The sequence below is a fragment of the Parus major genome, chromosome 4, assembly GCF_001522545.3.
Source record: "Parus major isolate Abel chromosome 4, Parus_major1.1, whole genome shotgun sequence".
Lineage (NCBI taxonomy): Eukaryota > Metazoa > Chordata > Aves > Passeriformes > Paridae > Parus > Parus major.
Window position 1 is genome coordinate 20,157,318 of NC_031771.1, and position 27,023 is coordinate 20,184,340.

Sequence of the window (27,023 nt, forward strand, 5' to 3'; positions counted from 1 at the left end):
AATATTGTGCTGAAATTGTGTTCACTTCCCAAGTGTTCAATTAAAGAAAAAAAAAAATTTAAAATAATTTTGAAGTGTTGCTAAGATAGAGTTTCAGAAGCTCTTATCATGTCAAATTTCAGGTAGAGCAAAGGAAAGCACAAGTTTCTGCTATGGAAAAACTGGAACATCTTAACAAGACATATTTTTGGTAGGTGAAACATTTTTGTTAAATTTTTTTGTACTGAAAAGCTAAAATAAAGTGAACCAGTTGAAATATTACACAGCTTGATACTAGCAAAGGAATGAAATTTTCAAGAACTCTCACTTATTTTTTAGTTTATTTTTATTTTTTCCTTCTGCATGTTTCTTCTTTCCTTATTTATAGCAAGTCATGGCTACTCCACGCTTGCACATGTGCCTGAAGATATTTGCATCGTAAGGTCTATAATCATTAGCGCCAGCCAACAATTCAGTGATGAAGAGACAATGATTGTACACTGGAGAAGAAGTGGTCACAGGTGCTCTCTATTCAAGAGATAAAAAGGTAGTGGATGGGTCTGGATACAGGGCTGCAGTACACCTGGAGATTGCCCAGAGAGGTGTCCAGATTGATTTTAGAATTCAATGTTTCAGCACCTTGATATTCTGCTAAATACCCAGCTGCAACTCAAAGGGCAAACCAAGAATAATATTTGGGCTAGCTGCAAGTAAGAAGACATTTATACTGATCTCAAAAGAGCCTTAACTGACACAAATAGATTCCAAGATTGAAAAAACCCCGAAGTTGTCCCCAGACCATTACCTACCAAAACAAATGGACAAAGCCTTTCTTCCCATAAGGGAAATTAAAATAAATGATTGTGTTTAGTAGTTAGTTAGAACAGATGGCATTTTAATAGATTGAAGAAATTATTTCACACTGAATTTTTTGCTGAAAATACAGGTGCAGTGGAGATGCTCAACCAGTCCAGATACATTACCTGGATCCTTTGAAGGCTGTCACAGGATCATAGAATTGTTGAGTTTGGAAAAGACCTTTAAGATCATTAAGTCCAACTGAGCCCAGAAACATCTCCATGTTCACCACTGAACCATGTCCTCAACTGCCACATCCACACATTTTTTTTAACACTTCCAGAAATGATGACTCAACTGCTGCCCTAGAAAGGCTGTTCCAGTGCTTAAAAACTCTTTTTGTGAAGAAGTTTTCCCCTAATATCCAAACTCCCTTGGTGCAATCTGAGGCTATCACTGAAAGAGAAAGAGTGTATTTCCACAAAATACACCAAAAAGAGTGAAATTGCTGCACAACACCATCAGTGAAAAAAAGATTTTATTATCTCTGGATTATGCATTTAGAGAAGGATGACACACAAACTCTAGTGTTACACACCAGGAGATGGAAGATATCAGGAGAAACTTGAACCATCAGCTTCTCACTACATAGGTATTCAGTTTCTTGCCTAAGGTATTAGTTGATCTAATTTGATGTCTATTATGGCAATAACTTTCTGATAATGGGCTGAAAATTCATTGTACATTTGTCTACCTTGAAAAATAAGTGAGTGGCCTCAGAAAAATGGGAGATGAAGGGAACTGGAAGAAAGTATTTGGTGCAGTTAAAATGCTACCAACTGCACAGCTGCAGGTGTAACATGACCCCCTTTACCTGTGGTCCTGCCATGTGACACCTCACCTGATGGAGGAGGAGTTGTGGGCTCAGACAGATTGGCAGAGGGCAGAGAGAAGCCAACCTCATATGTATCACACAATTCTAAAAAAACTGAAAGAAATTATGCACAGTTTGAGAAAGAGGCCTTAGGCAGAATATTTGGGAAATGAAATCAGACACTGACATGGAAGTTTTAGCTGACGTGCAAAGCCTGCCTTTATTCTCCCTCTCATCCTCCACTGTTGCACCTGTTTGTTGATTGTTGTCTGAAATTGGATGGCAAAAACAAAGACAGAGGCATCATGAAGTCTCTATTACTGTCATATACTGATGTGTAGTTAAACTGACAGGTTTATTGCTGCAGGGGGCTGCAGATACCACAGCAAACAAATTTGTGGAATTAAAAGCCACTGAAAACTATGAAACACCAAGGATAAAAAGCCTGATTAAGGATGTCTCCAAGGCACAGGCTACTGGAAGACTATGGTGTAGGATATGTTATTGGACTCCTTTCCAGTTTGTGACACTTCCTTTCACCTCATGTAATCTACCCTCTAACAAATGCTCTGTGACTGGATTTGAGGCTGCAAAGATGCAGGTATAGCAGGCTCAGCTGACAGTTCCTTAGCCTCAATACTAAAGGAGATGTTGCTCTAGCAACTTGTACAATACAGCACTGGTCTTTCACACACACAGCCTCCACGTGGCACCCTTTGAACACTTCTGCCACAGCCTTGGTGGCTGATCCACCCAAAGAAATTGGCAGTGTAGGCACTGGGCCTGATCCAATATGCCCTGTACACTTCCTCCTCTATGACACGGTCATGGTTCAAAAGGATAAAGACAAAGAAGATGTACAAGAAAGAAAAATGTACTCATAAATCATCATCCTTCAACATATTTGTTTTAAATACATGGAAAGTAGACTTTGTACACAGCCACAGAGGGATCTTCCAAGCTGAAAGATAACCAGAAAATAAATAGTGCTGCAGTGAAAATGCAGCATTTTCTTCCTAATTAAAATTTCACTTGAGCAGTATTTGTTTTGATTTTTCACTCACAAATATACTCATTTCCAACCATTAATGTTGCATTCTGATGCCAATCTATGTGAATAAGTAATGGGTACAATCAGCTGAAATTACAGATTGTAGTAAGATCAGTTTTGAAGCTCTGGAGCAAACATTTCTTTGTCTCACCGTTGTGGAAGGATATTGTATTAATCTCACTGCAGTTCTCCCTCTCCTCCTGCCCCTCCACATTTGATTCAGAATCTGAATATATTATTCAGAATACACATACACTGCAGAACATCATGACATAAAAGAGAGTACAAACTGAGTACTATGAGTACAGAAAGTCTTTGACCTGGGTAAAACCCTCTGACATTATTGGGAAAGCTAAAAGAAAAAGAATGTAGAAACAGTTTTTCACTTAAAAAATAGGTTGTACTGCATCTCAGATTACATTGTCTGTAGGAAGAATTTCGATGTGCTGTTATTTCACTGTAATATCTGCTGCTGAGAAATTGATTGCAAGTGGCAATCAGATTTGGAGCAAAGAATTAAAGCAAGCTTTTCATAAAATCTGATTGCAGAAGCCTATCTTTTATAGAAGTATAAAACTAACTCTGCAGACACAGGAATCAAAATGTCTATTTTTACCACACTGAACTAAAAGAAAGATGCTGGAGAACAGCATTAAGTGGGAACCAGTGGCTGGGTTTGGTGCGGGCCAGTGGGTCCAGCACCTCCAACGTGCTGCAGCTCCCCTGCCACACAGTTCACATTTCCTTGCAAACTGCTCCTCACCACTGCCAGCACAACAGAAGGATCTGAACAATCCACCGAGGCAGAGAGAGGGTGTGTGGAAGCGTTCAGGTGAAGAACACAGAGGCAACTGCTGCTGAACGGGCAGCAAAGGGCACGAGGTGGCTCCCTCAGGAGGAGCATCTCAGAAAACTGCAGGCTGGAAAGTCAGCAAGTGCTTCCCAGAGGAAAACATCACCTGACCCTCTGCAGGCTGAATGTAAGAGACTGCTTAAAAAACCCTTATAGATATGCACAGCTCACAAACCAAATTAGAAACACAGAAGGAAACATATGCTATTTTGACTACAGTTTGACTATGTTTTTGACAACAGTTTTGTCAAAAAGTTTCAGCTGGAAGTGTGTGCAGTCAGAACTTTGTGGTGTGAGTAAACACAGAGTCCAGCCACAAGCTAAGAAAGTTTATTCTACAGTTCTTGTGAAGAAAGAAACACAACTTGAGGCTATTATACAATACAAGACCCAAAAAATAGAGTATCAGCAAATGAGAAAGAAAAGGAGAGGGAAGAAGGAACTTGATACCTTTCACTGTTGCAAGGAGACTCTTTCCTATAAAGCAGCTTCTAGGTGTTCTATGTGCAGGGGTATAAACATAAGACCCTGAAAGTACATCTCAGACTAGGAAACAGAAATAATCAATATCATATCCTACATTAGCAGGAGCACCTGCTGTTACCACTCCTAAGCACACAGCGTGCCAGCAGAGTGCTCTTCACTGACCTACACTGCTGATCTTGCAAATAAGTGGAAGAGGGAAGGGAATTTCCACTGACAGAGTGACTCATCTAGTGACTCAGATTCTTCACCTGCTCCTAGAGACATCCATAGAGATCCTAGACACAACGAGAAAGAGGTCAAAGTCCCAATGTATGTTAAGAAACCTCATGGCCCACTGTGGAGTCATGCCCCCTTGCACAGGTAAATTTCCCTGGGTTGGGTCCCTAGTGAGGTAAACCTCAAAGATTTCTTACCTTCTTAAATGCCACGGCCCATGCTCAGATGTACTCAGCATAACAGGAAACAAGGTCTGCACCAGCTCCTGATTAGTCACACTGTACCAAAACCACATCTATGGTTTGATGAGTGAGGCAGAACAAGTAGTCTCAGGATTTGGAGGGTTATGGAAAGCAGTGATGAAGACATCGTCATCTGACCACACTTTCAGAACACCGCAGGATTTTCCACGTCCAAGGCCTAGCACAGCAGTGGGTTGTCTTGGGGTACATTCAGCTGAAGCAGCAGGTAACAGCTCTAAGGCCATCATTACTGCTGAACAGCAGCAGCTTTGGGAAGAGATGTGGAGCATATGGAGAACACAAGTGTTCCTGCTTCCTCAGTTCATGCTGTCTCTGCACTGCACTGTCATCAGAGAGCACCTCTAGGTATTAACTGATCTTATTCTCCACTGTGATTGCAATAAGTTAAAGGGGTTTCAAGCAGAACAGGCTCCCAAATATCCATCTTTGACTGATACATTTTCCCATCTCTGTTCAGTAGCAACACCTAAGTTTTCTTTTTTTGTCCACAGTGGGTATCTCGGGAAGCCCTAATGCAGACATGGGCCACAAATCCTCCAGCCACCTTCCAGTTCAGGCGCCTCACCAAAATCTGAGCCACCTCAGCTCTGATACATTTAACATCCTTTCAGCAAATTCAGAGCAGAACAGAATATTTCTGCAAGCCAAGTAAGTCATATCCTACCCTTTCACCTCAAAACAGCTCAGTCTGGTTATAAACCATGCTTTATTGAATCAGCTTATGCTTAGGTGCCAGGATTATACCTAGAATGTCTGAAATATTATGTCACCTGCACATCCCTATGAGACTTTACATTGAATATTGAACTGGTGTGCTTCTACTAAAAAGGCCTTTCATACATTTTACCTGCTCCAGAATAGTTATTCCAGGCAATGGCCATAAAAGAAAATTCTGAAGTCAACGCTTCTATCACACATCATGCACCTGTATGGAGTAGCTTTACCCAAATTTTTATTCACCAACCTTTCTGTTACTAAGAAATTTTAATCCCTCAACATTTTTCATGAGTCCTAAAAAGGTGATCAATAACTTTGCTGGTTTTAAGCATAATGCACAAGAAACCTTACAGAAAAATTTAGGTCTGTTTTCAAGACAGGCAATACTTTAACCTCATGGTTGATGGTATTGATCTCTTAGTCATCAATTAAATACCTTCCTCTTATATTCTCAGGAAATATAACTATCATTGACAAGCTAAATGTGCAGTTCTGTGGGCTACGTTGAATGTCAAATATTTTTGGAGGTAGATTTTCTAGAATACTACATTGTAAAAGACCATTTATTCTCCCTAGGGACAGCTGCCCTAAATTTGCCTGTACCATCAATATGAAATGGCTGCTCTAAGTCCTGCATTTGTACATTAGTTTTGAGATGATTTTTATCCAAGCTGAGTTTTCAAGTAAGATGCAAGAACAGGTACTTATCTTGCATCAGGACTTGCAGTTCACTGACAAACATGCATGAAAAATTTACTGAGTCTAGTTTGGTTTTCTCTGGTTTTATACTTTACATCCATTCTACACCAGTTGTGCTGTAGAGCTCAAAGCCATTAGCAATTCCATCTTTCTAAGAAGAGTTATAAAAAATGACAATATTAAAGCTCCATTTTACCTAGTGTTCCTGATGATACTACCCCATTAAAAAACATTACTTTAATCCAGGCTTAATTGAAAACTGTTCTTTTCCTGTACTCTTTCACATTTCTTGTAAGTATTTGAAATAATACTCTTGATTAAATTTAATTCAGATGTGCCTCTGAAAAAGAAGTCTTTCCTTTTTCTTTCATTTCATATTCACAACCTAATTTTAGAAGTCCTAAAATAGGATGCTTCAGGAGTCAATGAACCGCCACAGGTCAGCCCATTCCAGCCCAAGATAGATGTCCAAGGCAGATGGGATAAACAGCCCTCTGGACACATACATCTCTTTCAACTCTGTGCAGCTGACAGAGTTTTTTTGGCAGACAAAATAAGGCAAGATCAAACTCACCATAAACTTTGATCAAGACCTATGCAATAATACTGACACAGGGTCTTCCTAGGATGCTTGCTTGAACAGTTTATAGGTCCTTATTTGTCTTGTATATATTTTGCAAACTTATACAATCTCAAAGTCTTCTGCTTGGAATAAAAAGCAAAAGTAAAACCAAAAAAAAAAACCAAAAAAACCAAAAAAACCCAAAAAAAAGAGAATGTGTGTTTCTAATAAGGCTTAACTTGAATACATATCAAAGCAGAACTTCTTTGTAGATATGCTTGACCTTAGGGAGGAGCTGCCATTTGATAGTGAGAGGATGATGTAGCCCTGCCTGTAAAGTTAAGATAGCTCTTTAGATCTTTCTAATTTTAGTCTTTCTACTCACAACGTTTTTTAGTTTTGTTGGTACGTACAAAGACAGCCAGAACACACACTTTCTAGACAGCTGGACCAAGGAAAAAGAAGAACACATGTAAAGAAGTTTTATGCAGGGCAATTGTTGTCAGTAGTTGTGAGAATGCCCACGAGTCAGACAGCTCTTTTGTCTATACCAAGAGAAACATTTGCCTTTTTGCCTGAATTTTAATGAAGCAAGCAAATCTGATTCAAATGGGGAGGCATACTAACATATCTGAAATACCTGTATGAGTGACAAAGACCTCTGGAAGAAACAGATCCCTCTGCCAGAGTGTTTTAATTTAAAAATTAAAGTGACTCTAAAAACCTAGGCAAAAGCAGGACTTCAATTTCTGTGAAAGCATGTTTAATTTTGAAACATATAACGATGTAAGAAGTCAAGAGAAAATGGCAGCTAGTTTAAATATGAATTGTATTAATGAGAAGAGGGCAAGAATCTTGTCCTCTAAGTGGTTGTGACTCAATCCTTCTAATTATAGCATGTACACATCATAGTTCAGTAAAAAAGAATATCAAACATCCTCTGGATGGAAGATGCTGAGAAATTTGGTGAACCAGTAGCTGATTAACAGGCAAGAAAGCTTATCTTGTGGGAAAAAAAAAAAAAAAAAGAAAAAAGTGAGCCAGTGCCTTTTCCCATTTACCCTGCTGTAAACCAAAACCAATTCTGTTACAGTCAGTGAAATCACTTTATCTTTGAAATGGCATGATGGGGGAAGAATCAATCAAAACCCATCCATTAATTAGTTTCTAATTTCATTCAGCTTTCAAAAGAAAGGTCCAATTTTAAGAAAGCCTATATACTACTCCATACTCAAAGCCAAAAGTCTGTTCCCAAAGACATAATCTTAAGAAAAAATAGAATAAAATATATATATATATACACATATATGCATACATATATATATATATATATCCCAAATCATGATGCTTTGAAGTGCAGCCTCTAAAGTGCCAAAGTGTAGTTAGCCTTTACCCAGCAGCTGTGGGACTGAATGATATGTCCTGTGATGGACCAGGCTCTTCCTGTCCTCCTCTAGCCCCTAACTCTTTGTCAAGAGGCCACAGGGACTGTGCATGACTCTGGTTTGCTGCAAGGACTGCCAGAGATGCCCTGTGGATCTTTAGGATTGCACAAAAGCTTCTGGGGGTTGCAGAGAAGGCTCAGGAGTCCAAACTGTGCCTCTCCAGCAAGCAGAGGATAGTTCAGATCAAGTGCTGCATTTCAGAGGACTTCCCAAGGATTTGGACAAAAGGAGAGAGCAGCTATTGGTCAGCCTCAAAAATGTCAGTAGGAGAAACAGATGGCCAAAAGGCTTAAAACCAAAAAAGAGTATTACACCTAAAAGGTAGAAAGCAAGAGACTGTCTTTCCGGGAGGACTTTTGCAGATAAGGTGGGACATGACTGAGAAAGCACTGGGTGAAGCTCTGCCATGAGAGATTTAGAGGTTTTGATTGATTAGTCAGAACTCTGTTCTGCCTCAGTCTTATTTTGTGCCACTCCATTTTTTTTTTGCAGAACCTATAACTGCATCCATCTCTTTGCTTTGTGAATTTTCTTTCTTTTGTGCTTGTTATCAGTAACCTTTGCTCCTTTACACTTTATTACCACAGATTTTGTGGTAATAGAAGAGTAAAAGAATAAAAGAAGAAAAAAGAATAAAAGAACCTGGAGCACAGGACAGAGGGATTTGCAATGAGTGTAGGATTTTGAATGCAAAGGGTGACTGAGTACGGGGCTGACTGAACACTGCTGACACCAGCTCCAACAGAATCCTGATTACAAACAGCACTGACTCCCAAACCTCTTGATCCCTGGGATATTAGCTCAGTTGGTTGGAGCACGGTAATAGTAACACCAAGGTTGTCAGTTTGATCTTTGACACTCAAGTTCACCTGAGGGTCCCTTCCAACCCAGAACATTCTGTGATTCTGATATTACCATCTTCAAACTTTGTACAGCCAGATCTAGATGATAAATACCATGATCACTGTTACTCCTGAACATTCCTAGCTATATCACTTACCATCAATGATTTAAATAAAATATTTTCCTAAACCAGTCACACTTCTCACTCCCAAATACTGGCAGCACACACAGTACAGCTGAACTGCAGCTCTACAGAATCCCAGTCTGGGGATTTGCTCTGTAGAGGAATTGTTTGCAGTGACTTTGACCTGACAGGAATTGATGATGGGTTTGCTATTGGAAATGGCATCCCAAAAACTGCTCTTCCCTGAGCTCAGACAGGGAAACAGACATACACAAAGGAAATACTCACCAGTCTCAGACGAAGTTGTCTTCACAGAAAGAAGTTTTACTCCTTCTTTATCTGACTGGGCCCTGTTGAAGTCAGAAAACATTTAAGCAGCCAGCACACATGTTGATCATCCAAACAAAACTAAGATTTGGTCCTGAGGAGGCAGCATCTACTTCAGTCTAAACTGGCAGGCTAAAAATGCGCTTTGCATGGGGTCGAGTGGTGGAAAATACCATATACCAACATTTCTGAAACTAGCTTTATCTTAAAATATGTAATAAATCAAGTTTCATGACTCTGGGTTTAGTCTAGGACTTCACAGAAGAGGTACATCTTAGGAAAAAGGAGCAATATTTTTTTGTCAATGCAAGCCTTTTAGCCATGTTGAGCTGTGAAGAAGGACCACTTCAGATGTCCAGGGAGTCAGGGCTACCAAGTAAATCAGCAACTTAAATGCTGCATTTGTTCATTCAAGCAGCCACTTCCAGTCTCAATGGTCTTTAGTTTGTATCTTCCAATGGATCTTTCTCAGTTTCCCTCTCCTTATACTTCTTATGTCACTAATATTTCAACTGAGCCTGTGCAAATGGTGCAGTGGAAACAAGATGGGAGAGAGGAATGTCATATAATGGGGAACAAGAGAAATATATAAAAAAATAATCCAGAATAAAAAGGAAACACATTAAAAAGAGAGGAAACATGAACAAAATAAGGGGAGTGGGAAAAGAGGCAGGGGTAGAGGAGAGGAATCAATGGGGCAAAAAAGTGGGGAAAAAAAAGAAAAAAAAAGGAAAAGAGACTGGGCCAATGAGTCCTGTGGCACAGCATAAGCTGTTCAAAAGGATCAACTGCAAAACAGTTGAGAGTCACCACATTTCTATCAATACTGAAACAGCTGCTTATCATGCATACATGTCTACAATAACTGCAAGTGAAGCACTTCCAACAGGGTAATTCTCTTTGGGGTGGCAACTGATTGCTATGTCTAAACAAAGAAAGAGCAGAGAAAACCCTATGCAAAATCTGCTACATTTACAAGTGCCCTGTGAAAGACTTCAAAGTCATGAGAAGGATTCAACCTACTGTTCAGCGCCATTCTCTTGTCTCTCTGGAAAAAGAAAAAAAGCTAATATCAATTTGATTGCTGGAATTCAAACCCCAAGCATTTAGACATGGCTATTGCAGTTGCTGGCAGAAAGCTCAGCTGTAATTTTGCAGTATTGCATTAAGTTCATAAACACAATCAAACAGCTTGAATAGTAATTGTTATTTTTTTGGTCATCTATGGAAGTGAACTGATGCTGCTTTTACTGACACTTCTGGAAACCAGGGAGAATGACATTTGACTTGTCCAACAGCATGACAGAAGCACATTTTTCCCTGCAGCTCCCAAATCCCTGGGTAGCTGGCACAGAGGATGCAAGCATGCGATGGTTCTTGAGTAAACAGCAAGTGAGCTAAAAGATACAGGGTAAGAGGACTGAGGGAACAAGGGCATTCCTGAGGCTGTACCCCCTGGGGATTTTGTCATCCCCATTGATGAGGAACAGGTTTGTCCCCAAAATGAATCACATGCTGAATGTGTTTCATGCTTATGTGCAAGTGTGGGCAGATGGAAGGGGCCAGGGGGTTACATCAGAGACATGGAGCTAACTCCATGGCACCAATCACAGGGGAAGTGCACTGGATAGATCTGGGCAAATCCTACAGGAAGCACTACAGATGCACTACTCTATCTTCCAAATGAATTTGCTAATACAGTTCTTGATGACATTTGTGCATAGGGGAGGCTGGTAAGGAAATGTTCTTCATCTCTTGACTCTGAATATTTGGTAATTTCCTAAGTAAGGATCACATCTTCCTCTGCTTATCTGAGTCTGTTTTTCCATGTCATTGGCTAAATTGGTTGTGACACACTGTTTGTCTTGGTTTAGAGCTTCAACACCCTGTTGTGATTTTGTATTTCCAAGGCCTGGCGATTTCACAGCTCTGCACAAGTCTCCTAACTCATGCCAGCTCACAGGGACAGAAAAACCACAGTCTGGATTCAGATCTGGGTTTTCACTTAATGGAAATTTACACTTACCTGGCCTACTTGGGAAAACCTGAAACATTTGGCAAATGAACTTCATTACAACCCTTTATCTTAAGTATTTAGTGGACAGCAGAGAAACAGATACTGACTTTAGCTGCTCTATCAAAATGACTGTTTCTGAAAATACTGTTTGTTCAGGGATTTTGCTCCATGTGCAATATATTGTAACTGGAAAATTTTACTTGTGCATCATGTGCATGTGTGTCTGCATGTATGTATCAGGTACATCCCAAAAGAAAGCACTGATATTATTTTGCCTGTATCTAGAAGAAAGATAAAATAAATAGCGATTTTGTTTAATATCTTCGAATTTAGTTTTCACTGTCTATTTCTATCTGATTGACTGTGTTAGCACAGGTGTTTGTTAGTTCTTTGTAGCTGCAAAAGCATGAACAAACAGTTTTACAGCATTATATATTCTCAAAAAATAATTTTTACTCACTCTGGTCTTCATACTGATTTTGAAAAAGAAGTGTTAGTTTCCCATTTTCGGCAAAACATGAAAAACTTTCCCATCAGACTACCAAAACAGTGATGGTTAAGGTAATCCAAAAAAGATCTTATAATAATAAAAAGCACATTGATTTCCCCCCCTGAAGAGAAAGCCAACCAAATACCTGGAGTTTTCTTCTGGCACATTTTGTACAAAGCCACCAGTGAGAAGACAGAGAGGGTAATGACTATCAGCGTGATGACAACTGGCAAGATAACATCTGCAAAACAGGGAGAACATAATTTTGGCTGCTGCCTCTGACTTATATTGCCTCTGTGTATAGGTACTTGCACACACTAAGGTGAGAGGCACTTGCAGTTCCACTTCACCAAACATTACCCATTTCTCTGGAGACAGTACCCTACTGCTCCTGTTATTCCTCCTGCAACTACTGAACCTCGAGCTTGGATGCTTTGTGGAGGGAAGACTTAGGCTTCTTCCTTCTCCCACCCTTACTCCTTCCCTGACACTCATGCTCCCCTGTGGAACTGGTTTCACCCATTTTTCAGTAAAAGAACAAGGTTTCAGCACCTGCTCCAGTGGGCCCACCATAATTTTGATGAAAGCACTTATCATTCAACCCCAGTGTTGACGGCCTCCAGAGGTTTTGTGAGAAAGTCGTGTTCTAGAAATAAATTCCTTAAACATGCAATTTATTTTTTCCTCTTTTTTTGGAAAAAAAAAAAAAAAAAGAAGAAAAAAAAAAGACCTGTCTGAAGCTCAGCAACTGAAGCAATTATTTTGCTTTTAACATTGTGCACCCAGAAAGACACCAAGGAATTACATAATTCAGTAACATTCCCCGCAGCACTTACAACCAGGGATAGAAAATGCAAGATCTCCTTTTAAAATGAGGACATTTCTTTCCTTTTATTATTTCCCACCATCTGCCGTTTCCTGACAGGTGTTTCCCAGCCAAGAAGCAAAAAAAGGAAAGAATTATGTAATGAAGAGAAGCTTTCCCTGGGAAATATATAAGCTCAGTTTCTCCCTTTTTATCGTTTCTCTGGCAGCAACCGGCCACATTCAAATTCAGCAGGCACTCTCCCACCTGCTGGCCTAAGCCCTGTGTCAGAGGGAGGCTGAATTCAATGGCTCTTGATGCAATTAATATTTAATATTCATATAGATGCGTCCTTGCATCTATGGAACTAGAGTGAGACTGTTTACAGTGGGAAAATATCAAACATATTTTGCTTAGTCAGTACTCTGGGTAGGAAACAGCAAAGCTGCAGCGACATTCTTGCCCCAGAGATGCATAATATTAAAATGAAAGATTAAGTAGCATGCATCACACAAATATCAAGTGCTTAAAGAGTCTGCAGGAGACAGCCTCCTAGACCTTCTCTCCCATGACAATATGAATAATATATTCATATCATACATTCAAAACAATGCATTCATATAAGATGTACAAGAGGGATATGAGCAACTTTTTCATATGTTCCCTTGTGTCTTCTCTCCCAGGGGATGACTCTCTTATTTTTGGTTTTCTTTTCAATTTTACCACTTTGAATCAGCCCTTGGGAATAATTGTGCTGCTCTACAGTGAGAGTGGTGTCAACTTATTGAGCTCTGTTTCTCTTTGAGATGAGTTTTATAACCAGCATTTAAATACAGTTTGTAACAGGGCCTAAGCCTGGTAAGGCACAAAATAAAAGTGCCGGCTTCATTTGTCTGCTACTCCAATCACTCATCAAAAACAAAACTGATCAACTGAAAACTCAAAAGCCAGACAATTAAGTAAAAATACTCACTAGAATAGTTGATATCATTCCCTGTCTGAGTCTGATTTCCAGAACTGCTTTTAGGACTTTCAGAAGTTGGCTCTGCAAAAGAAATAGCACCTTTCAGGTAAACAGGTATTGCCAGAATTCCCAAAACAACACCCTCTGAAAAATTACCCTCCCAAAACAGCTATTGTGTCCCCAGTTCTGGAGTTTCACTTGGTGCTTCACATTTATATTTCTCCTCAATAATACTTAGATAATTTGGTAAGAGGGGTGGAAAAATTTATCTAGCATGGCCTAAAGAAACACACAGTTTGTATGGGTGCAGATTTCCCTAGGATCATCTGCTTGTCCACTTACAGGTTATGAGCTACAAACTTTTTCACTTTTAAGATGTTATGGTACTGTTCAAAATGGCAAGAGAGCTTTTAACAAGTAAATGAGCAGGAAAGAGAGTGAAAATTAGACCTGTCTCCAAGAGAAGAAAGACCAAAATATTTCACTGCTAATTAAAAAAAAAAAAAAAGTGCTAATAGTAGATGAAGAAGTCTGAAGAGGTGCAATATTAGTAGACAGCAAGTCTCTTGAGTGTTGTTATAGAGGAATGTGCCTGCTCTCTGCCACATTTGGAGAGAGCAATGTTGTGAGCCTCTGGGACATTTTTTAGGGCTGGGTTTAGAAGAATGCGTTTCTACCTTTGGGTGCTAACCTGAATTTGAGTTGGGTATCAGCAATGCAAAATATTTATTACCTTGCTGCATACAGACTATAAAAAAAACAATCACTGAACTTCCAGAGAGAAAACAGAAAATGCAAATGTTGGCATATCCCTAGATACATTATATAGCACATGGGATTGCATTCCATATTGGATGGGGGCTTGAGTAGACAAGTGCTCACTGCCACTGAAGGAGCTGACTGGCTGGACAGATGTGATGCAAGGACAAGCATTTCTATTGCCTGGCTAAACATCAGAAGTGGCTCTCAAACAAAGGCATCTGGGGAGGGTGATCTGTTAAAAAAGAGTCCTAGCAGAGGTTATAGCTCCATATATAAATAGTGAGAACATGGTGGCAGCCACTGAGGTTTTGTTGGTCAGGTACCTACTCACAATCCACACTTGTAGGATTGCACGCTTCCTCTTTGAAAGAACAGAAGAGGACTCAAATTGTAGGGTGGAAGGTATGAAATTCATTAAAACAAATAGCCTATGGCCATTTTGAGGTCTAGAATACAGTTTTGTTCTACTAAGTCTCTGAAAGTCATTTTTACAGAAAAGTCCCTATTTTTACAGAAACTTTTATATAGGCAGTACTTGTAACTCTAATCCATGGAGTTACAGTAATAAATAAGGTTTGTTTGTCCCAACCACGTAGGAATTCCTCTTCCTTGCAAAACTGATTTTAAACTCATACCCACTATTAAAGAATATTTTGTGTTTGTTTTCTTTACCCCTTCCCCACTCTTCTACCTTTGTCTGGACACAGACAGAAGCCTTCTAGGGAAAAATCACTTACTAACTGCTTGTGTGGTGCCTAAACAATACAGTCATAGCTGAAACATTCTGATGCTATGGTGCAGGAAACAATGATTGTCCAAGACTTTATCTCTGAAAAATCACTGTTTCTTTAAAGCAGAAGTTCTCTTTCCCTTGGTGCCTGTCTGCTGAGGGGTGATAATGTAAGGCTGGAAACTGAGCCATCATCAAGTGACTAAAATAATTCCTATGCATTCTTAATTCCATGTGATTGCTTCAGATTTCCCAAGGGAATACTACTGCCTTTTTGTTACCTTATCTGGTATACTACATGATATACAGGGCAAGCAGGCAATTATCACGGCAATGAGTTACCCTGGATACTGACTGGAAATGTCAACAGAAACAAACTGCACTGAAAAACAGGAATGTGTATCCCTGCATTCGTGCAGGAGATGTGTGCCTCTCCTCAGGAGAAAAACTGAGGACTGAAATCCACTGTTCTGTTGTTTTTTTTTCCCCTAGTTACCTGTTAATTGACCTAGATGTGAGTAATGAAGAAAAGAAAAACCCATGGGTTAGCATTTCAATTACTTGTGACCATCAGTAAGAAATATGACAGCTGAAAAGAAACATGACTGAATAAAACAGGGTAAGGAAGTAAGCTCATTTCCCCACTTCTTTCATTAAAGTTTCTCACAAGTCGGCCCCTCCTGTCTAGTTTGTCTGGATCTGGAAGGTATTTTCCAGTTATGGAATAATCTGCGATCAGAATAAAATGAATTGGAGAAATACATCCATCATGGTAACAGGAGGGCCAAGATTTTGCAGGCAGCAGTAGCAAGAATTGCAGAGATCAGTACAGAAGAGACTGTTTCCTGATGAGCCCCAAGAAAGGAAAATAGGACAATACAGGTTCATTAGCACAGGAAACTTGCCCTACTCTGGGACTTGCTGCTTCTCACTACAGGACAAGGAATGAGAGCCACTGACAAGAGCAAGCTCCTTGGTAAACACTCTATTTATAACTGCTTCCCATTGCATCACATAATATGCCAGGCCAGATTTTTTCTGTGGTCCCACCCTGTTTTCCTTCCAGTATCTGCTATTCCAGCATGATATTCAGCTGAAATCACAGCAAAATTACTCAGTGCTACAAGCTGAACATGACTCTTCCTCTGCTCTGTACTGTGTTTCAGGTACATTATTCCCTTAGATCCTTCTTGCTCCCTGAATATTTCCTTCCTCAAGCTGTCCCTTCTTCCCCACATCAGCCCTTTTCATCAGTGTGCATAGAGCAACCTCTTCTATTGCTCTTACTTGTTGAGCTTGTTGAAGAGCTCATGGGAAGGCCTGCAATAAAACAGAAAAAATAGGTTTGTTAGTATCTGTTTTACATGTCCAGAGTCTACCCATCATGCAAACTGGCAACTCTAGGAACATGCTCAGTACCCCACAACAAATTCTGCCCCACAAGTGACATGCTAACACTGTTCCCAAGCCCAGAAAGTCTGAGCTGTAAGTCTCCAGCCATCCCTTATAGATGGGAGCAGAATCCAAAGCCCAACCTATGCTAGGTTGTTATTCTGCTCAAGAGAAGAAAATCCTGAGTTAATTGATACATTCCTTAAAAACTCCTCCTTCCAAAACCAAAAAAGTGCCTGGGAGTGAGTAGCTGACATTTAACTGACAAGTAAGTGTTTTAATAAAAGAAACTAATTGAGACACATCTTCAAGAGTCACAAAACCCTTTAAAAGAAATCTCTGTTTATTATCTAGGTGCTTTTGGCTAGCAGACTGCCAAGCAGCAGAAGCAAGAGACACTGGTAATGAGGAAGAAATTGACCTTACAGAGCACTGAGCACAATGCTTACTGGCTCTACTGTCAGCTTCCCCCAGCTACTTCACAAGTTTTTGGTGCACCACATTATTTTTCTTTTGTTAGCATGCTGCTGTTCCTGCCTGTCTAGACTGCAGCAGGCTTGGAAATTAGAGTGGCCGTGTCCTCTGTGGCCCAGCTGTGCCAGGGTGGGGGATCACAGAGGCAACATCATGAAGGCAGCTGTAACTCCAGGCAGGCATTAAGCCTGTCCTCTGACTGCCCAGGTTGCAGTGCTCCTCTAAACCAGTTTCCCCAGGGTGCACAAATCCACTCTTACACCCTCACTACACCTTCTGTGCTGTGGACTGCTGCTCTGCACAAAGACAGCCCCTACCAGCAGGGCTGTAACACACATTGTTTTATTGCTGTGAACATACTCTTTGAAAACCAGAATGCTGCTCTTGTTTTTCCTTCTCTCTATACACAATTAAAACCATGGATCACTTCAGCCGCTGGGGTGCAAACAACTGCTGCTGCTAATTGTACATGTGACAAAACTTAAACTGCATTTTAATCACAAACGTTCATGAGAAGTATGTTTAGGTTGAAAAGCTAAGTACTTAGAAGTCAACAGTAAGAGCTTTTCTTGAACATATTAAATATTTGCAATGCTAAGTATCCTGAATGTATACAGTTACCTCACCCTAGCTTCCTAGAATGCAGAGGAGACTGTTTTCCTAAGCTTTTTGTCGTCTCATCAATCCATCTGCAAACAGCAATATCACTGTGCTCTAAGAGGATCTCTGTGATGAATCATTAGGCAATATTTATAGCATGTTTGGGCAACATTACCAACAAAACCAAGCAAAAGCCTTCAGGAAGTTAATAAATCACTTGTGAAAGGAACACACAGTACAGGATGCAGGAGGACACATACCTGGCATTAAGGAAATATCCAAATATGATATGATTGCTTATTACCACAATACTGCCTTTCCTTCAGTCTATGAGGAGTAGGATGCCATGATAAAAATACCATGTGATCACACATCATGTGGGCAAACTAGCAACTGTAAGCCCCTGTGTGTTCATATTCTTGAAGAAAGGCAGAAGACTTTGTCCAGTCTTACAAACAAGTCACTTGGAACCTTGTTTCTCAAGTCTGCAGAACTTTCCTTTGAAAGAGCTCCAACGTTGTAACATAATTAAACATTTTCCTTTACATTCACTCTTACAAACAAGGCGAAGCATCTTGGCTCAAATTAAAACAAATAAATAAATAGAAAAAGCATATGAAGCCCAAAACTGATACCCAGGTTAATCTCAAAGACTTAACAGCATTTCAAACCTGAATGCAGGTGACATAAGTGCAGGTGACATAAGCCTCCTCATGTCTTCCTCTAGGAAAGGCTGGGGGACATGTGCTTCAGTACCCACTGGCACAACCAAAAGCCATGCAGCTGTCCTGGCCAGACCTTGCCTCTTCAATAAACCCAGGCAGGAGAAATTATCCCAGGGAGGAAACATGAGAGCATCCGACTGCCCTCTCTTTCTGGGCCTCTGTTATTTTTTAACAACTGCACACACCTACACTCAATAAAACTACCAGCATCTTTCCAGAAAGTATCTCACCCAGGTTTTGCTAGAGCACGAAAAATCGAATTGGAAAAATCTCATGCCTTCCTCTCTCTCCCTGTCTCCAGTATGCAAGCAAGGCACTGGTTCACCCTCTGTTCAGAGATCACTCAGTCCTGCCATGCAAACAAAGCTGTGCCGACTGGAGTGATTCAGCAGGTGTTTTCAGTCTGCACTTTCTAAATAACCATCCAGTGCTCTTTTTGGTGTGGGCTCACATGCTGCTGTTCTCCAGAAAGAGGAGGACAGAAGGAAAAGCAGCATTTCACTTGGAAACAGTTCCTGTAGCTGCTCTAGCTGCCTGTACAGAGCTTGCTACCTCCTTTCGGGCTGCAAGCAAGATGCTCTGCATAAATAATCTGGGAAGATTTCCAGATTCATCATGAGAAGTGAGGTGTGCAACCCTGGCTGTGCTGGGTTCCTCCTTGTGCAGTAAGGAGGACAAGGATAAAAAATTTGGCACATGACCATGGTTTGATTTGAAATTACCTGCCTGAGTCAGTTCAGCACTGGTGAGAAGCTCGACAGATGGAGAAAGAGACCAATAACTAAATTCTCCCCACTCTGTTCTCCAATAGCTGCTACCTAAGCAGCCTGGATACCCTGCAGTTTGCTACTTCTGTTTTTTGGAGTGCGGCCACATCCAACTGTGTTCACTGGCAAAACAAATGAATACATTTGGCTGATTACTCAGAGGGGATATACCACAATATAAATCAAGGCAAAATTAAAAACTTGAAAAAGCCTTTCTTGACTTGACCACACCATAGATCTGTAACAGTGTTAACTGAGGCTTTGCTATGTTTTCCATCTCCCAGAAACTTTTGTTTTTGTGTCTCTCTCTTTGTGAAGGAGCTGAAGATACAGTGGGTAATTTTTATCTAATATCACTATCCAGAGTTCCTGCAGTTTGTGTACAGAAAGAGTCAAACCCTACTAGTCTTACTCATAAAGTTTTTTCTTAGGGAGATGCCTCCTGTGAATCAAGTGAGTAGGATTTATAATTGGAGGAGTGCAATAAAGATATCAATAGATGAAGCAGGTTGATTCATCTGACAGTTTATTATAATAGATCATTTAATCTTACCACCCTGCTGGGTGAACTTAAGCTCATACTGCTTTATGGATTTTTTCGTTGTTTAGATCACAGAATAAAAAGCCACAATACTTGCAATTTCTCAGATGTATTTAGACTCTAATATCCAATTTTTCATTAATTAAACAAAAGGAGAAAATTAAATATTAGCAAGCAGTCCTCTGTGGAGGTGGAGAAGGAGTGGGAGGTACGTTCTACATGACAACCAAAGTTAAAGAAGTGCATGTGTCAATGGCACGCATGCAGGTTGCTCTCTTTGCTAATAACAGTCCTCACTGCCTCCTCGAGCCTGGGTGAGCACTACGCAGCACCTCCTCTGTGGCTGGTGCTTTCAATCGCCTTTAATACAGCAATACTGTTCTCTAATGTTCCTACACGTTCTTTCCCAGGCTCCCCCACTCATCCCAGTCGCTCTCCAGCTCTCTGTAGCACTCCTCCCACACCCTGATCTTTTGATATGGCTGATTGGAAATTTCTCTGCAAAATGTGCTTTCTTCTTTTTCTGCATCAAGAAAGGAAACTTTCACCAAAATGGCATTTTTTTTAAAAATGGAAAATGGTCTCAAAACTAAACATATTTAGCCAGCTGGATTATTTTGGTTGGGCATACCAAATAGAAATGTTCTGGTTTGGATCCATTGCACATTAATTTGTCTTCCTCTGAGCTCCCACGCAGAAGACGTGGCTCAGATACCTCCAGCTTGCAAGCTATTCTATCCCCCAAGGGCTGCAGCCTTGGCACACACCAGTCCCTGCTCCGGTGAACAAAAGGCATCCAGCCCCTGAATGTGAAATTCTGGAGACCTAGAAATAAATAATCTAATGGCAGTGAGAGAGGCGGCATTTCCTCTAGTCTCAGCACAAGATGAAACAACCAGCTTTTCACTTGCATTGCCTTAAAGTTATTAGAGTGTAGCATATGGCTTCCCCTGGGCCTGAGCAATTGCACAGAGGAGAATAAATCTATTTTGAAGGAACCAAGACATTTTTACTTTAAGCCTTTAACACATACAGAGAATAAGGGAGCAAGGGTGGTCTAAGGCTTAACCATTTGGGATAAGCTACCTACCACATCAGGGTGAGAAAGGGGATTTCTTGCATAAATAAGCTTCAAGAAAGAAGCAAGGAGCTGGTGCTGTGAGGAGACAGGAAAGGTGATAGTGTGGAAATCCTAGTGCAAGCAGAAGTGATTTTGAAATGGCTGTTTTATGGGAACTCGGAGCACTGGCTGTGCCAATGATACCTAGACTGCCTCTGGATAGATGGCTTCTTTCTGTCTCAGCCAGGCAATTATAGTTCTGGCATCTTGGGCAGTCTCTGAGCTCAAGGAGATTTATTGGTTTTACAGCAGAGTAAGGTGAGTAAGATGATGACTTTTGCAAACAGACCCCAGGAAGGTTTTAAAACTTTCTTGACAAATTTTAAGTGTAAAATGTAATTGCATACACAGCATAGTAGGTAATTCAATACACATGATGCATAGTCAGTTTAATATTAACCTGGAGAATTTACCTGAGTGAGGGACCTTTTAATTAAAAATGTTGTAATTTACTGTTTTATTGCAGTACAGCAATGGTGAGGTTTCTGTACTATGCCTATATTTGCCAAAAGACATGAAACCTAACAGGAAAGTCAAGCAACCACAGGTCACAGTATATACATTATGGGGAACGGACTCATTGAAAAAATTGCGAAGACTTCTCTCTGAATCAGTGGCCTTGAGTTGACTTTAACTTCATTAAAATGCTTATAATCTTTTTGCATGCTTCTAAGCATTCCAGTGCATAGTGAGCATATGATATTGCTCTGCTTTTATATCCAATCCTATCCTTTATGAGGAAAAAATCACAATACACACATGTGCTTATCTCCCACAAACACAATCCCGTGGTTGCAAAAAGAGTCTTGCATCCCTTGGGGGATGTTAAACATTACTATTAATAATAGGGATATGCAAACAAAGACAGTGTCCTTGTTGGATTTATACACATGTAGCTAAGAGTAAGTACCAAACGAAGTGAAGGCCCAAGAGACCTTAAGAAAACCTGAATAAGTGGTTCTTCAAAACCAAGGAAAGTTAAGCCAGCTAGAAGCATAACAAATGATCATTCATATGACCTGGCATCTGCATTCACCACAGTGTTTCTCAGTGAATGCATACACCAAAACACACCCAGAAAAACAATAAAACTGGACTGGAGTTGGGAAGAATCAATATGGTTTTGACCTTGCACATGACCATGTTGTACTTTGAACAACATTGTTTAATTGGTAATGTGCATTAAATTATCTACAGATTTTTTAATAACTGCAAAAATTATAGCTGTTTTCTCCTTTGTCTCCTCTGCCTTGCAGCCAGGGAATTTATCTTGGTGACCTCCTCTGACAGTCAATGCTACACAATGACCTCACACAGCATATATGAAGATTACTATTATCACTTGTAATTTATATCCTCCTGTAATGACACCATGTATCTCAACTGAATGTTTGGAAGTTCACCCATCACTCAACATAACTTCAGGGCTAGATGACATGGACATAGTGTACCCTGCATGAATAAGGAGACGTGGTCCTCATCCCAGAACAATGCACAACAAATGAAGAAAAGACTCAAAATCCTCAGAAGGCTTGCATCCTTTTAACTGCTCCTATAGAGAAAGACAGTGTATGTTTTCAAGGCTTACCTGAGGTTCCAGAAGCAGAAGTGTTTCTTTCTGGAGAGACTGTAGAAGAAAAAGACTGTCCTGTAGTAGATGCAGCATCCGAACTTTTATTTTCTGCTGACTGTGTTCCACTTGCTTGTGTAGCTGGAAATTAGAGAGATGTTCAGGTAAGAGGCACCTGCAGAAGCACTGTCTTAGATCCTGGACCATCCCTCAGACAAACACTCTGACCATCACATAAAAGACCTAAGGTAAGAAAGTACTACATATTCTGGTAACTGCCTCTCAAGGAACAAACCAACCCTATGGAATTGTTACTACTGGTATAGCTGAGGCACCTTCAAAACATGGTAGCAAGAGAAACAGCCTCATATCTGTGTCAGAAGACAACAAAGAGCTCTGAATTGGGACCCTAGAATAGTTAGACAGTGTTGCACCAAGAGCAACATTAGCAGAAGAGAGAAGCTCAACTTACTTCCCTCTATATTTTCAATCAATCAATCAATCAATCAAGCTTTAGTTACAGCTGTCACATAATGTGATACTGTATAAAGTTTAAGGATTGCAATTAAACAAAGAGTTAATTATTTCATTCTGTGCTGTTAAGGCCTAGGAAATAGCATATCCCTGAATATTAATTTATGAGAAATAAATTGTCTTATTTCTCCTCTCAGTCAACAGGAGGTCAAGGCCATTGTGTCACAAGATTTGCAGCCTAAGGTGAGGCCAAGACAATGATGCAGGGCACGGCCTGAGCCCGTGGAACTGAAGGTCACTGAATGACCAGAAATAATTTAAGATATTCCAGCACTGCCCATAATTCCTACGTCAAACCTCAGAAGAACAACAGACAAGAGAGTGCCTACTGAATAAAACATAGAGGTGGCCCAAGAGTAACCTCAAACTTCCTCTCTGATATAAATCAGAGCAGCAATCGAGCTGTAAACTGTTTTCAGTGCCTCTTCATATGAATTTTGAACACTGGAACTAAAACAACTTGAAAACATGTTTCAATCAGCGAGCAACATCACACATATGCAATATGTAAATCTTGAGGAATGCTTCAACACACACTTTTATCTAGAAATTGATTACCAGTTTGGTCCCCCAAAGAATCCAAAGCTCCCTATTCTACAACTACACACCTTTAACTTGGCCTTTCCTTTCCCCTCTTGTTCATTAAGTGCAGTAGCTCAGAAAGGCAAGCTTCAAAAATCAGTAAGCTAAGAAAGAGTGAGCTGAAGCCACTGGAGTCAGGGGGTTCATATAATTTTGGAAACTGCGAGAAGTTGGGCAGCCAGGGATAGTGTCTTTTAAGTTTGAGGCATGAAAATTATGCAAATCAACTTAAATGCCTAAAACTTTCACTGGGATTCTAGTGATGAGAAGCAGAATTTCATGTCAGCTTCCTTCAGAAACTTCAGCATTGTACCCCTTCAATATACAAGACTAACCTGCAGTAGGGAGGAGTATAAAAAGCCCTTCTACCTCATTTTACTATGGTATAGTGCAAGGATCTGAGAATGTTAGCAATTCCCACATTTTCTTCTTGGAAGCTTTGAATCAACCTTTAGAAGCAAACTTTTTCCACATTTAATTCTTATTGTTGTGGCTTCAGACTCAAATTTTATATGTTGAATTTTAATCTGAGATCACCTTTTAAAAATGGAAAAGAACCTCAAACCTCCCTCTCCCTATAAGATGCACAGGCTTGTAGCAGTAACAGCAACCATCTTGTGGCTCCCTTGTCATAGGTTACTAAAGGATTGCATGGGAAAATGAAAAGTAAGTCAGAATAACAGTGCAGAGACACTCAAACACAAACATCCTTTGTGAACACTGCGAAACAATCAGGTGTGTGGGAGAGAGGAGGAGGGAGGCAGCCAGTTACCCTGTAACCCCACAGAGGGCTGTTTTCCCATGGGGATCACTCCTTCCACGTATCCTATCAGTCCTGGCAGCAACCCAGCCTTGGGTGCTTGTGTTTGGGAGCTGTGAGAACAGATTGTTCTCAGGAACACGGGCTGTGCGCTGGGTATACCTTGGCAGGGGATCGGGAGGGGAGGGATGATGGCATTTCCATTTTATTTTTTTTTTTTTAGATTCAGCCTGGGTGAGACTCTCCCAGTGACCCAGCTAGCACCAGGCATGATTTACACCTTTACCTGGGGCTTGGCATAAAGCTTGTTGCATTTATTTTGCCAGACTGCAGCACAGGCTCAGTGCTCCCAGTGTCAAGGGGTAAAGTTGATGTGCTACAGGGCAAAAATCCGTGTGCCAGTTTTCACCACCTCCAAGGCGGAAAACGCGACCTGGCGGGTAAGGCTCCCTTAATTCCATTGCAAGATTAAATCCTAGCAACCCAATTCTCTGCTGACTCGTGGCTTTGAAGCAGCTTTCAAGCAGCATCCAAGCCTCACGCCTAATGCACAGCACAGGCTTTACCACCAACACATTTAGCAGATGAGACAGCTTCTGCACCAAACGCCAGTGGGAACAGAAGCATCCATACCCAGCCACTGCTCATGTACTCTGCAGCACAGAACGCCTGTTAGAGACGCGCCTTTTCGGTAAATCCCGTAACTCGTATCTATGCGAGCTTTAATTGCGCCTCGGCGGCGGGAGGCAGCGCAAGCCCTCGCCGCGGTGCGGTGCGGGCCGGGCGGGCGGCTGTGCGCGGGCGCGGTGACTCAGTGCCGCCGTCCCCGCTGACACATCGCTGCAGTCATTCATCACGCCTCGCCTCGGCCAGCTGCAGCGCGCATCCCTGCCTGCTGCCAGCGGGAACAGGGAGCCCCGGCCTTGCAGAAAAGCAGCACAACGCAGAAAGGCGGCTGCTGCTGCTCTTGCTGCTGCAAAAGCGCTCGCATCGTCGGCTCATGGGTGTGTTGTCAACAGCTGATTAGGAATAAAAATGGGTAAAGCAGTACGGAGTGTAAAATAGCTGTCCAAATGGGGATGATTGCCGCAGCAGCAGAACTCTCCGGTGGTGATGCAGCTCTCCCTGCTGATATTTTGATAAGATAAATGGCAGTGTGTTAACGCGCATTTGGCAAAGGGATAATCAACAACAGGGAACTCGAAGCTGCCCTGCAAAGCTGCTGTCTGAGCTTCAGGAATTTCCTTACTCTCTATGCTTTGAAAACCCTTCATTTTCTCTAACCAGCTGAAATTCAACATACATCCTCACTCGATCTTAGCATGATTTTCTACTTAACCTGCATATAATCCACATACATTTTGGCATTTCCTGACAGTACTTTAAACTTTCTTTACAGTAAGCTTCTACCTAATTAGTTTTGACATTGTAAGATGCTTCAAGTAACCCAAAATACCCTGCATATACTCTCTGCTTTGCAAAGAATATAGACATCTCTATGTGTGTTGAAACCTTTCTTGACCAATAAATCAACCGAGGAAACACTTTTAAGGGGCAAAATGAACTTCACCCAAACCACGTTAAAATACCAGCACAAAAGCTTTTTAAAATGGAAGACAAAAGCTTTTCTCTTGATCTTGTATTTTTAGCATTAACACATATACAGTCCTTGGCCCCATAATCACTAGCCTGAAAAGCCATTTGCATTAATGAGTGCACAAAGGGTTTGAAAAATCCAATTGTAGCGATCCCAATGACATTTGTGTCCATTCAAAAGAATGAAAATTGGCCAGGGAAGTAACCAAACAGGTCTCAGTTTTAATGTTTACATCCATAGTTGATTGCACGTGCTCTCTGCAGCTTTTATGTTTTCTGGTAAGCAAAATCCCAAAGTATTTTAAAAGACTTATTTTAAAACTTCTCTCTGCATAAAATGTCTCAGCAGCCAACTATATCCAGTGTTTACCTATAGCACGTGCTAACAAACTGAGGAAAATTGAGCAATACCTGTTACAATAATGCTTTTCTGGTAGCATTCCTGAAGAAAAACTTTTGAATTAACAGTAGTTTGATTAAAAAAAAATAAAAAAAATCCTCCACTGTTTCCCTTTGTCACTTTTTAATATATAGTACAAGACTGCACCATAATGTATCATCATCCAGGAGAGCTGCATGAGATAACTCAAACACAACAGTCAAAAATCCAGTCCTATTTGTCACATAACACCTTGAATACTGATCTTTCATAAGATGCTTGCTCCATATCCAAGGGAGGAAAAACAGAATTTTTTGTTGCATTTAATTTCTTATTCTCTTTGATAACTTCAGCTGTCCCAGGACACGAAATCCTGATTGCAACTGCAATTTTCTGTGGTGTGACACCATAGAAATTCTTGTTTTAAGGGCCTGAACTGCACAAGTGAGGTCACTGATTAATGTGAGCTCTTGGATTTGACACCTTATAATGATAAACAAGAAGACTAAGGAGACCAGTCTAATGTTGGCTTCTAATACAATAAAGAGGGCAGGAAGGCAAGCAGGAGAGATTGTACTTGTGGCCTGCAGAGGAAAAGAACACAGAAGTCTTGGAAAAAACCAAAGGACAAAGATGTTTGCATGATTTCAGTGTATGGAGCACTGGGGGCTTTTCCTGGATCTATAATAAAAGGTGACAGCAGCCACAGAAACTGCAGCAGAGACAGGAAGCCCTGTCAAATCACAACTGGGTGAATGCAGTCATTTGCTGAAGCTTTTAGCAGGGATTGAAGCAGAGAAAGGGATGACTTCCATTACAAAACGACAGAGGTGCCTGCTTTTTATTAAAAATCAGGCGTAGCAAAAGCAAATTTTGAAGTGTCACAAAGGCACCACCAATTTCTGCCTCAGTTTCACACAGCCAGTGCAGTAATGGGGAGAAACGAGTGCTAATGAAAAAGACAAAGAGACAGCAGCC

The 27,023-nt window shown here is 40.7% G+C and overlaps 1 protein-coding gene across 1 annotated transcript in view; it reads right to left on the reverse strand.

Annotated features, from left to right (window-relative positions):
• Positions 1 to 27,023, reverse strand: part of EMCN (endomucin) — a 52,041-nt gene that overhangs the window by 3,882 nt on the left and 21,136 nt on the right. The window contains exons 5-10 of the mRNA XM_015625693.2: positions 22,213 to 22,335; positions 16,293 to 16,325; positions 13,523 to 13,594; positions 11,890 to 11,985; positions 10,261 to 10,285; positions 9,199 to 9,260 (exon numbers count right to left, since the gene is read on the reverse strand). Of these exons, the coding sequence (XP_015481179.1) occupies positions 9,199 to 9,260; positions 10,261 to 10,285; positions 11,890 to 11,985; positions 13,523 to 13,594; positions 16,293 to 16,325; positions 22,213 to 22,335 (411 nt within the window). The remainder of the gene's footprint in view (positions 1 to 9,198; positions 9,261 to 10,260; positions 10,286 to 11,889; positions 11,986 to 13,522; positions 13,595 to 16,292; positions 16,326 to 22,212; positions 22,336 to 27,023) is intronic.